The 17032-nt window shown below is 37.3% G+C and overlaps 1 protein-coding gene across 4 annotated transcripts; it reads left to right on the forward strand.

Annotated features, from left to right (window-relative positions):
• Positions 1-8389: 8389 nt before the first annotated feature.
• NCBP (Putative cap-binding protein) lies at positions 8390-15958 on the forward strand. Of its 4 annotated transcripts, none has more exons than XM_039048191.2 (7): positions 8419-8740; positions 9401-9499; positions 14333-14428; positions 14545-14649; positions 14813-14890; positions 15325-15444; positions 15537-15958. In XM_039048191.2, the coding sequence occupies exons 1-7, from the start codon at positions 8555-8557 to the stop codon at positions 15666-15668; spliced, it is 816 nt and encodes a 271-aa protein (XP_038904119.1). In that variant the 5' UTR covers positions 8419-8554; the 3' UTR covers positions 15669-15958. The 4 variants fall into 4 exon arrangements, with proteins under 4 accessions (XP_038904120.1, XP_038904119.1, XP_090162835.1 ...); XM_090306709.1 differs by having other exon boundaries at positions 8431-9268; XM_039048193.2 differs by having other exon boundaries at positions 8464-9268; positions 9408-9499.
• Positions 15959-17032: the final 1074 nt, after the last annotated feature.

The raw sequence follows: 17032 nt of genomic DNA on the forward strand, positions 1-17032 counted from the left end.
TCTCACCCTGTATCATTAGATTCTTTTGTACAATTTTTTTTTTCTCAATCAGCATCTCTAACATCTATCTTTATCGCTTTCGTTATCGCTTTCTTTACAGCTTTCTCTACCGCTTTCTTCGTTGCGTTATTCACTACTTTCTTAAATTAGTCTTTACTGCTTTCATAAATTAGTTTATTGCTTTAGTATTGTGTTATTCAACTTATTTTATTACTTGCGATAGTTTAATTTCATGTTGTGTTGAATTTATTTACATTTCTGTCTTACCATTGCGTTGTTCCTAAAGTTCTGTGAATGATTAATAAAAAGAAAATGAACACCGCAAAGGCTTATCAACTTGGCTTTGGGATAAGCGTTGCGTTGTTGATAATAATAATAATAATAATAATAATAATAATAATAATAAAAAACTTTAATGAACATCTGGTATGCATTGCGATGACGGGTATGTCTTGCACTGATCGATACACTTTGCGTCCATCTTCCATAAATGCATTGCGTTGATGGATGAATTGCGCGCGTGTGTACACTGCGCCCGTTCTCAGCAAAAGTGCACTATGTCGAGGTAGTGTTGCGCTGATAGAAATACCGTGCGCCCGTCCTCCAGAAATGTGTTTGCATTGAGGGGTGTGTTGCGCTAATGCATACGTTGTCTCCGTCCTCCGCAAATATGCATTTACGGCAACGGATGCATTGCGTTAATCCTTAACATTGCACCCGTCCGAATAAAATAAAATGATAAAATCTTTGCGAGAGAGTAGTCAAATTGTTTAAGCTTCCAAGGAATTATGACTTAGCAGACGAAAGGACGTCCTTCCTGCTAAATCATAAATGGAAGGAGCGCGGCGGCAGGCTTTTTGAGAATCTCGAAGCCTGCCACGTAAAGATTGCGTTGGGGCCATCAAGGCCTAACCTATAAATCTCACCCTTCTTCAACCGAGGAGCTTATTTGAATCTCTCACAAAAGAAACCCTAAGAATTTTCTCTGTATACTAAACCTTCCAATTCCCTTCCTAAAACCAAAATTTTCCTAACTCTTTCACTCAACTGAAACCATGGCTGGCCAATCCTCACACTCATCTTCCCTACCATCATCGCCTTCCCAAGCCCCCGTCACTGCACGGGAGGCGGCTTTCCTCGCCTCACCGCCTAGCCCAAGCCTGCCCAAAGAATCGCTGGAAAACCTCGACGAAAGTTCTCTGTAGCCAAACCACTCACCATCCAAGAGGGGCCAAGCACGGAGAAAGCCCTTGCCACCAGACCTGAGGTGGCGCTCCTAGTACCTTCGTCAGAAAGTGAGCTGAAGAGAAGAGATGACAAAGAGGTATTTGGGAGCATTTTAAGTAATATGGAAAGAGAGGGAGGGCTACCAGAAGCTAGAGTTGTAAACCAGCCCCTGCCTTCGAAGGAGGAAATGGCAGAAGCTTCGCGGAGAAGGGCCCTGGCCATTGCGGATCCTAAGGAGACTATTCCAACAAACTCCAATGAGGGACCCATCAGGGTTGTTTTGGAGGTGGTAGGAGCGAAGAAGCAGCCAGAGACGATCGAAGGGAAGAAGAAAAGAAAAGGCAAAGAAAAACGAGTAGAATAAGATGAAGTTGCCCGACCGAAAAAGGAGAAGAGAGAAAAGAAGAAGAGTGAAAAGAAGCGCTTGAAGGAAGAGAAGAGGAAGAGGGCGGAAAGGCCAGATTTCGATGGAGAATCCACCACCGCATGGGTGGAAGAGGGGGTGTCAACGCAAGCCCAAGCATCAGCGCAACCTCAAGTCTCATCAATGCATATAAGAATGGTTGCGACTAAAGATAGAGAAGATCCAGACATTACCCCTCTGATGCAGCGTCGCAAGGAGAATGCGCCGCAAGGGTTAACCAGTGACCCATTATTTTTTCAACGCATAACAGAAGGAAATGAGAGAAGGAAAATAGAAGAAGAGGAGAAACAATAAAAGATGTCACGTGCGCATCAAATCATCGGATCAGGCGATTTGGCCAGAAAACTGCACAATGAGGACGTACGTCGTGACAACGCAAGGGCGGCAGAAGAAGAAAGAAAAAGGCTCGAGGATGAGCAACACACATTGCTTGCCTCGGAGCAGTTTGAGAAAGAAATGAGAGAAGAAAAAGAAGAAGAAAAGAAGGAGAAGGAAAAACGATACAAAGCAAATGTGCAGCGCGTCAGAGAAAATAAGAGAAAAGAAGTGGCAGAATGGAAAAAGGAACAAGAAGAGCAACGCAAGATAAGGGGACGCAAACAAAGACAGAAGTCCCACCTTACGTCCGCTTAAGATAAAGGCAAAGCTAAAATTAAGAGCAGCGAGCTTGCGTCGACCAGGAGGCGCCCATCAACAAAGAAAGAAAATGATGATCTGATGATGGAGATGAGTTTCTTCCCGGCGTCAACACCATTACCAGATCTGATTACAAGTGTAGTGTTGGAACATGGGTGGGAGACTTTCTACCAATGCCCATCCATCATTATTCCTGCAGTAGAAAGGGCCTTTTATCATGGTCGGCTCCATGACACTGAAGATGCAGTGATCATAGAGGGGAGGGTAGTGTCATTTAGCGCAAGGGACATCAATGAACTATACAAGTTGAAGAACATTCCGGAAGCACCGGGTAACAAAATAATTGATGATCCTAAAGAAGTACACATGGAAGATGTGCTGAAAGTATTAACGCAACCAACCACCCAGTGGTCGATATCATTGACAGGCATTAAGACCCTTACCTCCAACAAGCTACTCCCAGAGGCGCGACTTTGGGTATACTTGGTGAAATGGCGACTCATCCCAACAACGCATGATAAAACCATTTCAAGGGATCGAGTGATGGCCGCATATTGTATCGCGCGAGGCATTCCGATTGATGTAGGCCATTTGATTACGAAGCAGATTCGAGGCTTTGTTGGCCATGTGAGTGGCCAATACTTCTTTCCGTAGACGATTTCGAGCCTATGCCTCTCTGTAGGTGTAGACATTGATAAAGAACCCATGCCTGAAGTCCACGGCCTCATCCATACGAAGATCCTGAGAATGCTTCTCAAGGATTCCCCACATTGCCCCGAGCTTCCACCCAAACGGCCCCTCATAGATCTGAATGCGCCGCGACAACCCAAGCCAAAAAAGCAGCGCATAAATGATAAAGGAAAGAAAAAGGTCCAAGAACAATCACCACAAGAGCAAACCCAATTACCCTTGGACCCTGTGCCTTTAATCATTTGCCCGCCTAGCCCTCTAATAGAGCCCATTTCCTCTCTTCCAGAACACTTCACCAACCTCCTTCTCACTCCAGATTCAAACTGACCGCATTCCTAGCAGCGTCTCCCCACCATCCATCTCCACTTTACTTTTCACCTTCATTGCTGCATGTTGACAAACCACACGGCTTGGGAATAGGCCCTTCTGCTCAACCTCAAACTGTTGTTGGTGAAACATCGACGGCACAACCCACCATCGCAACCCTTGCTGCTGACTTAGCATAAATATGGCCCCTCTTCTCTCATCAACTTAACTTCTTCAGCCAAGTAATAACAGAGTTGCAGGAGAAACAATGCAGAGTTGCAACACAGTAATACAATGGTGCGGCAGGCAATGATTAATATTCAACGCAATACCTTTACCATCCATCTGAACCAAAGACAAATGGCAGAGCGCAACCATGAGTACTTTAATTTTCTAACGGCATATCTACATGGTCCCATGGTGCCTCCCCATCTATAGCAACCTCTGTAGTTTCAAGATGCGCCTCAACGAGCTCCTCCGCAACATCCTCCTCAAGATCCCCCGCCGCAACTCTAAATTTGGGGGTGTGCCACCTTCTCCGCAATTTTTCTATTTTTCTTTGTGGCCATTCTTTCATTATTTTTTTTGTATATAGAAGCTATACCTTGAATACTTTTGTACATGCAAAAATTTTGTGTTGCCATGTTTGTAATTCTTTGTATACTTAGTCAAATTTTATACAACTGAGTAATTATTCTTTCCATATGCGTTATCCTCTTTACTTATCATCCTTTGTCAATTATTGCGGTAATTCTTGTCTTTTATTTTGCGTTGTTAATTATGCTGCCATGATGAGTAGTATGCATACCCTTATCAATATTTCTTATACATTGCATTTTCTAACTAACACTTAGACAATTCATCGCAATAGCTCTACTTTACCTTCTCTATTTCAAGACTCTGCTCAAACCTTCTTTTCAAAATTTTGACTAAGTGTTTTGTCTGTTCTGTCCAAAATAACGCAATGAGGACCTTGCACATCTCTAAATTTTGGGGTGGGGAAGGTCTGAGCAGATGCGATCAAGCGGATGCGGTCATATCAAACAAATGCGTTCATTATTATTAAAAAAAAATCATAAAAACTCCACTGTCAGCGCAAGGGAAAATCCCAACCTGATAAGAGTTAAGTCGTGAAAGGAACCTACTCGTAATTGGATGTTCGCATGACACCCATGGGAGCAAGTCAAAACGAAGGTAGGTTTCCAGGATTGACGCAATATTAAAAAAGAGAGAGAGAGAGAGAGAGAAAATAAGGATAAAAGAGACAACTTCTTTGACCAGCAAAAGTAAAACTTGGCTGAAAATCAAGAGTTGAAATTGAGATTGGTACACAACCGAAGTTGGATGCTCGCATGAAACCTGTGGGAGCAAGCCAAAACGAAGGGTGTAACCATGATTAACATTCTCTGTACGATGACGCAAACCAGGCCACCGCATAAAGAACGCACTTCGTTGTTTTTGCAAGAAGAGGTGAAACATTCTTCTCAAAACTAGAAGGGACTTTTAGGTAGAGGTTTGTTTTAGATAAGAATAAAGTAGAGCATGTGATGAAATGTTAAAGGATAGAAGGAACTTGCGGTGTTGAGTAATTTTGTAGAGGCAGAGCATTCAGAGTAGTCGATCGACACAGAGTTAGGATAGGAGTTGAGCGAAATTGCCTTAGTTAAAGACATGCTTGAGGACAAGCATATATCTAAATTTGGGGGTGTGATAACTTGTAGAAATACAAGTTATTTGTGCTGTTTTAATTAGATTATGCGGCAAAAAGAAGGAAAAGTTGTGTCGATAGTATAAGAATTGGCTTAGAAATGCGAAAATTATAAAGTGTCATGAACACACCCATTAACCTCAATGCGATGGCAAAATGGAATGTCCAAGTCTTTATTTTGCAGGAAATAGATCACCGCATGCGTTAATTGCTCGAGGACAAAAATGAACAATGCATCTACTCAGCATGCGAAAATCGATCAAGAACGAAAAGATCAATGCAATTGCAGTGCATGCGACGATCGATCGAAGATGTGAAGAGCAACGCATTTGCAGGACTTCTAACGTGTATAGCTTTCTGTTGTACGATTCTGACAGATTGATCGTGGAGCAGAGAGGATTTTTTCATTACGCCATGGCAGGAATTATTAGAATTACACAGTGGGATCACCAATACAAGAGCCGAGGTCTATAAATAGCTTCCTTGAATTCATTGTAAAGAATGTTGGTCTGAAGAGACTTTACAGAGAAAATCCGGGAGAACGACGAGACAAGGCTGAAATGTGAGTCTTTGAGCAAGAAATTCTTCCCATTCCCAAAGCAGAAGCTCCATGCAAGAGGTCACTTCTATCGGGAAAGCAAGCCTGAGAGGGAAACTTTCCACTCCATCTCATCCACACGCCGGCAAGCACATCGTCTCCGATCGGGATCTATGTCAAGACATTGACATGCTTTCCATATTTGTTTCTATTCTTTCATTCATCTACTGTGTTCATCTTTCTTTAATCTTTCATTCACAAATCATGTATCAAATGCTGATCTTTAGATTTAAATATTATTATCGCCATCATTATCATCTCTTTGTTCCTTTCATACATTTATCATCCATTTTCTCCATCTTGTGTCCTTAATCCCCTGGGTAAAAGGGAAGAATTAAGCGAGTGAGTTAATCCTTATTAAGGTAATCGGGTGAGTTTAGCTAAAGCATGCTCGACGGCATCTTCACCTGTGAGAGCAGAAGTGAAGATGTCATTCTGCCTATCGAGAGAAGGTTGGAATAATGCGTTAACTAAAGCGAGAAGTATTTCCAGAGATGGAAACAACCTTGCATTCATTATGTTCATCCCTGTTTCACCATAGACATATGGGAACGCGACCGATCACTGAAAGGTGTAAGCCAAGGAAAAGTGGAACCTCAGTTGCGTCCTTAACAGGATTGACGAACTTGCGATGTCCTCTCCCTCAACTCATTCTTTTCTGATTCATTCACAAGACTTGCCACCGCATTCATTAGATTCTTTTGTACAACTTCACAGCCAGTCCCCACCCTGTATCATTAGTAGTTTAGTCATTTATTTTATCATCGCAATTTACTTTAATGCAATTCATTTTCATCGCAATTTACATTTTCTGCACAAACCAAATTCTCTATTCTTTATGTTTAACCGGTCGCTAATACCACACTAGTATCGCATCTAAATAACAACAATCCCCGTGTTCGACCTCAGGTCATTCTGAGAAACTTGTATTGGAATTATACTTAGTTCCAGCGTAAGAAAACTTGTGACGCGCACTACACGAATGCATACTACGAAGCATATTATCACCATCGCATACACCTAGAACGTAGTATCGCAATAATATCTTTATCGCAAAGCACTTGAGCGCATAGAGCATCATATTCATATTCATTCATAAGCAACACATTAGATAAGGATAGAAAAATATAAATTTAATATTACAAGTTTTTGGCGCCTTGTCGAGGACAAGAACTTGAATCAATTATTCATCAGTAGTGCATAAGCGAGACATAGCATAAACATTATTTATTTTTTTTTATGTTCAACATTATCTTATAAAACACGATTACAAACTCAATCGGTCTATAATCCTGTCTAAGGCTGAAGGTACTTAAGTTGACGGTTAACGTAATACCTGCTACCTGGGGATTATAACAGAGATATTGAGCGTTGTTAACTGGTTTTATGAGCATGCGTGAGCGGTGTGAGGTAATAAAAAGGTTTTATAACTTAGACATTGTAGGTTAAATCCAAATATAAACGTTAGACTTGAATAAACCACATAGATTTAGGGTGTTTTTTTTAATCGAAATATATTTAAGTACAAGAGAGACCCAAATAATTAGAACACTTTAATGGGAGATTAATAATATATACGATATATTGTTTTTAGCTCTCACGTCTCTAAAAGTTCACACCTGCTCGTACTGGAACTACCCAATTCGATCAATTGACCAAGATTTTGACCGGATACAAAATCACTGGTGCTCGATCTAGTGGTATTTTTATAGGGATGCTAGGCTTTGTGTCACTTTTTATCACAACTGCTCTATTCAGAAAGTGTTTGCATGAGTCAATAATAAGGTGAATAGAGGAAGTAGTTCACAGTAAGTGGGTGTAGGAAATGTGTCAACATATCATACGGTCTCTTCCATTAGTTTGAACCGTGAGATTTTTATGTTGTGTCTGCTGTCGTTTTTAGGCGATACTAGCTAGTCATTTTTCATGATGATCCCCTCGGAAGGTTGTGCATAGGATTCAGAACAACTCAAATTTCAAATCATGCCTCATATTTAACACTTGGCTAATCTATGATGGTTATAACCTAACAAATTACAATAACTACAAATTATCATAACCAACTCTATGTCCCAAATAGCCATAGATATGTGTAACATTTTGAAATATTGGACCTAATAAACTAAAAACAGTAACATTTTGAAATATAGACTTTATAAACTCAAAACTAGGGGTGTTCATGGGTTGGGTTGGGTTGAAATACTTTTTAGACCCAACCCAATTGTTCGGGTTGTAAATTTTTTCAATCCCAATAACCTTTATTAAAAAATGAAACCCAACCCAACCCAACCATGAAATATTTGGGTTGGGTTGATTCGGGTTAATCGGGTCATTTATTTAAAATTTTGTTCTAAAAATAAGCAAAACGTAAATATGTAAAAATCTAATTTAATTATTTTAATATATTGAATTAAGATTAACAACTCAATTTTTATTTATATAGGGAAAATTTTCTTTCTAAAGTGCAAAGAAATTACTTTTAAGAGTTGTTGAAAAATAAATTATTCAAAAAGTATTGGAATTAAATAAAACTAAAATTAATATATGTATAAATAATTGTGTTATAAGTAATAAAAAATATATATTTTAAAGTTAATAATAAATTCAGGTTGGTTTGAGTTATATTAGGTGAACGCATGAACCAATCCAACCCATAAAATTTTTATTTATTTGAACCTAACCCAACTCAGATTGGATTGTGTTGAGTTGATTGGTTTTTTCGGATCATCGGGTCCCTACTCAAAACCGCGGATCAAAAGATATTTTTCTTTGGATTATATATCTTTTTATTATTTTTTACACATACAGCCGTAAAATAGTTTTTATTTTTATATTAGTTTTGTTATACCAAGAGCTCCCCCTTTCCGGTTCTGTGTCGGTCTGCTTAATTTGCAGTCTCGTGGACGCACAAAGTTGGTGATAAGGGCAAATTTAGGGCATACGAAGACCGAAGAAGAAGCTGTCAATGGAGTTGGTAGGCGAGAAGAGGGACTTTGATTCTGCAAACGACAACAACAAGCTCAACTCTGCTCAACCACTTTTTGATTCTTCTCATCCACCCTCACTCTCCGATGACACAAATGCTAAAGAAGCTGAAGATTTAAGTGAACGCGTAGCTCGAGACCTTAAAGATGGTCTTCATCCCCTAAAGGTACTCTCTCTCTTTATCTCTCTATTGCAGACACAAATACGTGCGTATAATGTATCTGAATTTTGATCTACTCGAAGAATTGGCGCGTCTACCATTATTACTGTGCTATTATCGGATCTTCAAGTTGGAAATGTTGTTAAAATGATCCCCTATGTTCATTTGGTTTACTCCCAGTCACACGTGCTTAGATGAATAGAGTATCATCACTAGTTTTTCGCTATTGATACTCATTATCAGTATTTTGCCCAGCGGGGGAGGGGTGTAGGCAAGATGCGTTGGGTAGTTTCAAGGTTGTTCTGTTTGATTACTTAAGCTTAATTATAAACAGAACGGTGTAATTAGGATTTCATTGATTGAAGAAATGAAGAGTCTTCTTGTGCCTGTTTGTCGGAACTCAGCTGTCAGCCGGATAACTGTCCTACCTCATGGTGTTTTATTTGTGAAGAGGGGTATAAATTTGCATTTGAGGAAAATAACTTCTCACATTGTCTGTGAAAATTGTACCCGAGACAATCTCTATGTTACAAGGTACAACAAGGAGCCTTTTGTGGCGATTTGCTTTTTGTTTTTTGTTTTTTGTTTTTTGTTTTTTTCTTGTTTTTTGTTTTTTTTTTGTTTTTTTTTGTTTTTCCTTAAGAAATCGAACTTTCATTGAGAAAGATGACAGGATATACGAGGGAATACAAGGCAAGCCCAAAAGACAAAACAACCTGCACACCCAATTACAAGATGGGACTCCAATCCAAAAGAATCTCAATGGTAATAATTAATGTCCCATGCGTGTATGTCTTATCTTGACCACCTGGTTAGCATGGACACTATCATTTAAGCTGATTAACCGTGTCAAATCGGGCACCAGTAGATGTGATTTTGAATGTCTTATTTATTTTATCATGGTCAAGATTTTTGGTTTTCTTTGCACAGCAAGTAACAAATCTAATCATTTCACCTATTGAGCCTTCATAGTCTTTAGTTCTCAAGGATAACAGCTGTAAAGTAACCCATTCAGTGAGTTTGGAGATTGTTTTGACCAAAGGTACATCCATAATTCCTTACATTTTTTCAGTTTCACGGTTCGACTATTCTGATGGGGAGTTTGACATCAGCCTGAGTGGTGTGGAGTCCAGTTTACACATAATGTGAAAATCTTTAGATGATGTTAGTGAGGAATCTTATGCTGAAGTTTTAGGTTTAATTTTTAAAGAGGAGGATTCTTCTAAAAATGACCCAGAGACTAATTCTAATCAAGAACTTCATCGTCCTCCTCCACTCTAGTACCTAACAAATTCTCATCTATCCTAGAAGTTGTGGTCTTCAGATTTGAAAAATTCATCATTAAAGTCAGATGGTAATCGAGTACAGAATTAGTTGGTTTTTATCTTTCTACATATTCAGTAAAGTTTCTATCACGAATCATCAGAGGTCATGGGGATTGTTCCAAAAGATTAGCGTTAAAAAGTTTCTGATGAAGTTTCTTCGAAGGAGGTCGGCTTCTCAAGCAAGGTCTAACCATGGCTGCTACAAAAGCAAAGGTAAAAGGGGTTAAGAAAGGACAAGAGTTGCCTGGAATCATTATTTTTGTAACCTTAAGCAAGAGTTGTTAGCTCTTAGTTGATTAGACGCTTTGTTGGTATATGAATTTAAATGTGGAAGAGTTGTCTCTGCATCAAATCAAAGGATTCTCCTATGAGTTCCTTGCATCATGGCATTTTGGGGTCATTTTCTCAGGTGATGTTTGGAAGCACACTTCTTTTGGTACATTGAAATGGGTTGTCATTTTGTAGAGTGAGAGGTTTTGAGAGATTAGTCAATATTCTTTTGGCTCATACTCTTCAAAATTTGCATTCAAAGCAGGAAGATGGTTTCATTGCTGATTTTTGTGGATTAGCTTGGTTATTTAATTCTTAAATGTTCTTTGATTGGATCACTTTCCATTATTTTATTTTCTGGTTATATGCTTAATTTTTTTCTGTAATCTTTTTATTCTTCTCTCACTCCTTCGTGGAGTTTGTATCTTTTGAGTATTGTTGTCTTTTCATTTTATCAATGAAAAACTTTGCTTCTGGTTAGGAGAAAAGGTAATGGTAAATAATTCACAGTTTTTTTTTTTGGACGAAATATTATACACTACTTTTTTAGATTCTAAAAAAAATAGATCCTAGGAAATAAGCAAATAAACAAATGAAAATACAAAACCCTTTTCATCTCTTGAAAAGTTCCCCCCTGCACAAATCAGCTTCCTATTAAAAATAAAAAAATAAAAAAATAAAAAAAAATAAATTTGTAGGATGAGTAAACATAATGGAACCACTTGCTAGAATACATGTTTAGTACAAGGAATTGGCAGAATTTTCAAGTTTCATATCTTGTTCAAAAATGATTCTAAGAAATAAGTAAATAAACAAATGGAAACAGAAAACCATGTTCATCTCTTTGAAGGTTTTTTCCTCCTTTTTTGCACTAGTAAGCTTCTTTTTTTGGTTTGTGGGATGAGAAAACATAATGGAAACTACTTACTAGAATAAATGTCTAGTACGAGGAATTGGGAGAATTTTGTAATCTTTTGCATCTGACTGGTTAATAGTGTAATTCTTTTACAAAGATTAATGGAAGAATTTGGAGCTAAAAATTTTAGATACGTTTTCAGCGAACTTTTTTATTAAAGAATTTGTGGTTGGCCCTTTAATTCCAAAGGAGACATTTCATGCTATTTAGAGTGCCAATAGCCCAAGGAAGTTCAATTTCTCGATTAACATTTTGCTTTTGGAGGAGTAAACTCAGCAGAAAAGCTTCAGAGAATGTGTCTTTTTTGGGTTATTAATCTGAGTACATGTGTTCTATGTTCAAAGACAGGCAAAGATAATATGGACATTTTTCTTTCAGGCTCCTTTAGCAGAAAAATTTGGAATTTTGCAGTGCAGGAATTTAGAAATTCCTCAAGTTTTTTATAGTGTTAAGAAAAATCTGCTTCTGTTCTTTGGTGGGCTCATATTTAAAAGAAAGCAAAAGTTTAACGTTTATTTATTGAATAATTTAACTAAAGCACTGTTTTGGGAAATTTGGGTTGATAGAAACAAATAGTTCGTTTGAAGATAAGTTTTCTAGTGAATATATTAGGTGGAGACTGAAATTCCACGTGACCCCTTGGTGTGCCAATTCAAAAGTCCTTTTCCAATTATTATATGAATGGTATTGTTATATTTTCCTGTAATCTTCTACTTGGAGTCTGGATTCATCTAAGTTCTCAATGATTGACAAGAATTTTTTTTATTTAAGAAAAGGTAGCTGAAACAAAACGTTCAAAAGGGGAAACAAAGAACGAGAATCGATAAAGCCTGCTTATTAAACCCAATGAAGTAGCGTGAGAAGACATGGAATAATGATGTTTGTGACATAGAAAAATGATGATGTTTGTGAAGAAAGTTATTTTGCTTGGAAGACTTCTTGAATATCTGTTTGAGTATTTTTTTTTCATTTTATTTTTGATAAACGTTATCTTTATTGAAATATAATTTTCCTCATAATATTTACATTAGCCTAAAAGTGTATATTACAATGAGAATTCAAATGTGTTCATCTAAATTTCTATATCGTATAATTCACTGGTTGAAAATATTAAAATGTGTATTGAATATCTGTTCATGATCATTTTTGAAGGATTATTTATTGGATGTGTTTGTCATGCATAAGTCGTATTTTTTTTGAAATGGTAGATTGTTGTGTGCACCTAGTATTTTTGTATATTGATGTTGTCTAAAGCAAGGCACACTAAGGATCACAAGCTCATTGAAACCTAGGTGGTAAACTCCACTCACATAATGCACTGTTAGGTGCAAACAAAGTCCCACATTGGTTAGGAAAGAAATTGATCATGGGTATATAAGTGTGGATAACTATCTCCGTTAGTGTGATGCCTTTTGGGTGGTTCCAAAAACGAGGCCACGAGGACTTATGCCCAAAATGGACAATATCATGCCATTGTGGAGATAGGTGGAGGTTTCAATGTCCTTATCAATTGGTATTAAAACCATGGTCTAGACCTACTTGTGTGAGTGAGATTCTTAGTGATTTCGAACAAAAGTAGTGAGAGTTGTGGATGAATCCCCATATTGGGCAAAAAGTGCTCCAGATGCGGCAAGCAAGTAGAGATCTATTAAATTAGGTGGATTTGGAAGGAGAGTAGACCTATCAAGTTGTGTAGACTAGTAGGAGGACTGGAGGAGTATGAGGCTAAAATCCAAAGTTGTCACAAAGTTGCGGATGAATCCCCTGTTTTTTTTTTTTTTTTTTTTGATAAAATCCAAGGCAAACTTTGAGGCTAGAAGTGGAACTTTTTTTCTTATGGTGGTAAATTAACTTTGGAAGTGCAATATTCATTCTAAAGGGTGGCAGATTAACCTTGTTGCGAGTATATCTCTTTCTCTCACTTTCCAACTTATTACCTGTCCACCCCTATTAAAGTTGATACCACTTTCGAAAAGGTCATGAAAGATCTCAATTGGGATGGATGCTCTGTTGAGAAGTTCATTTAGTTGGTTAGCACAAGGTTAATTTGGTTGTGGGAACTGGCAAGGAATGTTCTCCTCACCAAATGGCAATTACTAAGATTTTCCTTTGAGAAATATGCTCTTTGGAGGAGATTTACGCCTTTTTAGCATTTCCAAAGTATAGTGGTGGTCAGTTTTGCTGGCTACCGAATACTCTGAAGGTCCTTGGAAAGATGTTATCAAGCTGAAGACCTTCATTCTTAAGGGTTATTATATAGTTGACAATGGCTAAAACACAAAATTTAGGATCTCCAAAACAGATCACTTTGAATTTAGAACTCCGCGAACTCTTGAAATTTTAAATTTAGAAAAAAAACAATTGAATAATTAAGGAAATCACGAATGGGAAGTACATGCTGATGTCCTCGCTAAGTTCATTTTCAACCCAATAGAAGATAAATGGAGTCTGACTTGTGATTTCTTGGATTCTTTTAGTTTCAAGTCTTTCCTTCAAGATATTACAAAAGATGCTCAACTTCTTTGCCCGAATCTTTGCAAATGGTGGGTGGAAAGAAGGCTGTTCTATTAAACTCATCTGGGAATTTCTGTAGATTGTGGATTTCTGCTGTTTTCGACCTACACATAGTTTCTCAACTCTCTATTTTGATTTAATATTTTCTTTAGTTAACACCTATTAAAGTGCTTTCTCATAAGCTTCTTTGCATCGTAGGCATGGAAAAATTCTCTCATTGTGTCTTAAAAAAAGGTCTGTAGTGAGTGTTCGGCCGTTTTGTTTGTTTGTTGTGCACCAATGATAGGAAACTGACCTGTTCATATTCTATTGAACCATATTGGTACTTTCGTTTCTTGAAACTTCTGAGATGAAGTTAACTTTATGGTTTGGAGATTTCAGATTTCCCGGTGTTTACTATTTTTATTATTTTGCATTGTGGGTGTTTTAGACCTTTTCATGTCACCACCTTTTTAGAGAATTTGGAAAGTGAAAGTGTCTAAAAAGTTAGTTTGTTTTGGTGTGGTTAGTGGCTTATAGAAAGATCAGTTTTTTTGTGTGCAACTGACTAATTTGGATTGTTCCGGCATCTAGCACAAGTTTGCTTTTTGGTACACCCGTCGAACACCTGGAGTTCGGACTCAAACGTCATATGAGGACAACATAAAAAAGATTGTGGACTTCAGCTCGGTATGATTTGTCAACATTGATTTTTGTAAAACTATTCTTATACTAAAGTTATCTTACGAGTCTTTACAATTATTTGTTTTTCAAATGATTGAACTTTGTTTTCCTCATGCATGTAGGTTGAAGGTTTTTGGGTAAGCTATTGCCATTTGGCTCGTCCTTCGTCATTGCCAAGCCCGACAGATCTGCATCTTTTTAAGGAAGGAATCCGTCCACTCTGGGAGGTAATACATCAAGAAATGCTGGATGCATATTTTTCATTAGGCTTACTAGGGAGTGAACTTTCTGCACTTTTTCGTAAATTAAGATATTGTATTGGAATTTTATATTTCTCGGCTTATTGGGGAGTCTAATTCCTATTTCAATGCAAATGCAACCATCTTTCAGGATTCTGCCAACTGCAATGGTGGAAAGTGGATAATACGATTTAAGAAAGTTGTATCTGGCCGATTTTGGGAAGATTTGGTAAGTGATAGCAAAAAGGACATCGTTATGGATCAATATGCCATTAGTTATTTATTTTTCCCTTGGGTTTCTTAATTCCTAATTAACTGTTCTCAACTTGATTGTTGAAATCTGAAGTTGCCTGAAAATACTGTTGTATGATTATTCAATATCTTCATTTTCTTAAATAATAATAGTAATAATAAAAGTAGTAGATCCCCCCCCCCCCAAAAAAAAAAAAACCCTAAAACCGCGAAGTATTAGTTACAGTGGGGAGTTGGTCGTATTCACATGCACATTGATGGTGGTATGGATGTTTCCTTTTTCAGCTACTTTCCAATGGATAAGTTCTGTGCATCGTGGCTTTTATTCACCGAATGCTGATATTTTGTAATTCCATCGAATGGATGTTTCCTTTTATTTACGGAAGGCTGATATTCAGCTACCTTATGCAGGTTCTTGCATTAGTGGGCGACCAACTTGATTTTGGCGATAACATATGTGGTGCCGTGCTTAGCATTCGTTTCAACGAGGATATTTTGAGCGTCTGGAACCGCAATGCATCTGATCATCAGGTCAGTAACATGATCTTTTAATGCTACTCACCACACATAAGTCGGAAACGGGATCATGAGTTTTTAATTAATGTATGGTTATTGCTTACCAGGCAGTGATGGGTCTGCGAGATTCAATCAAAAGGCACTTAAAGCTCCCACACGGGTATGTAATGGAATACAAACCCCACGATGCGTCTCTGCGTGATAACTCGTCATACAGGAACACATGGTTGCGAGGGTGAGAAAAAGGAGAATGTACGTTGAAGCTGAATGATGTTTTACATGGTCTGCACTTCCCTGATTGCTTTTGGACCCTTCTTTGGATGTTAAGCGATTGATTCACTGACAATTCTTTCTTTAGGATATTGGAGCTTTTCTTAATTACAATGTCAAGGCTACTATGTAATGTAAATATTTGGACATTTGTAACCGTAAACTGCTCTGAACAGGAACCTTGGAAGAGAGACCTACACAAGACAACTTCTGTTTACATGTTATAACTTAACATTGTTCATGTTTTTTTAGGACAAAACGTAGATCCACGCCCCCAGCTGCTACACTTAGACTGTTTGTTAAATTAGCTGCATGTATGATCCCTCTTTTCTCTGTAATGTATCTGGATTTTAGGCAGAAGCATAGATAAGATGCCGGGTGAAGTTTGAATTGATTTTCTAAATATTTAAAAGTGTTTTTAAATAGAAAGGTGTTATAGTTTCTGGGGTGTGTTTGGAATATATTTTCAAGTGTTTAATTTAAAAAATAAGTTATTTTAGAAGAAATTAGAGTGTTTGACAACTATTCGAAATAGCTTTTTAAGTGTATTTTAATTAGCTTTTATCAAAAGTATTGGAATAAGAATGAGTTTTTTTTTTTCCTTTCAAGTGAATCTAAACAAGTTCTTAACTCTTTTGGTAAAAATTGTTTATACTTTAAAAGTATTTCAAAATCTATTTTGAATATTTGTTAAACACTTTATTTCTATCTAAAATGACTTATTTATAAAATTAGAGTCTTGAAAAAATAAATCAAACACATTTTGATTTTAACTAAAATTTATGTTGAACCGAGTTATTAGTTGAAAGGGGGGTGGAAATCATATCTTTAGATTTGAATCAATCAAACCAATCGCCCTATCATAATCAACTAAGCAAACAAAGTTAAAATAGACTCAATGGTGGCAACTGATCAATTCAATGTTTTTTCCCCTTTTGTTCATGTGTAAACGGTTGATGGAACTTGCTCTTATTCTTTAGTTTGGACTGGCTGAAGATTAAATTATAGAAAGAATATTGTTTGTTGCATGTGTCAGTAGGAATAAAAATGATATTAACAACAATCAGATATTTTGTCTTTGTGGATGATGTTGGGTTGTATATAGGACAAAGACAAGCACAGCTGGCTAATGTCAGCTTCTTTTGTCTTGACAACTCACCATGAATCTTTCAACCCCATCCCTTCTTCACTTGATATTCCATTTCTCTCTATATTTTAAAACATCTCAAATTTTCTATCATATAACCATACATATGATACAGCCACCACCATATGGTCATTAAACCACCACCATATGGTCATTAAATGAAAGGAACCTTTTACAATCATTTAT

The sequence above is a fragment of the Benincasa hispida genome, chromosome 11, assembly GCF_027475165.1.
Source record: "Benincasa hispida cultivar pf3 chromosome 11, pf3_genome.v1.1, whole genome shotgun sequence".
NCBI lineage: Eukaryota > Viridiplantae > Streptophyta > Magnoliopsida > Cucurbitales > Cucurbitaceae > Benincasa > Benincasa hispida.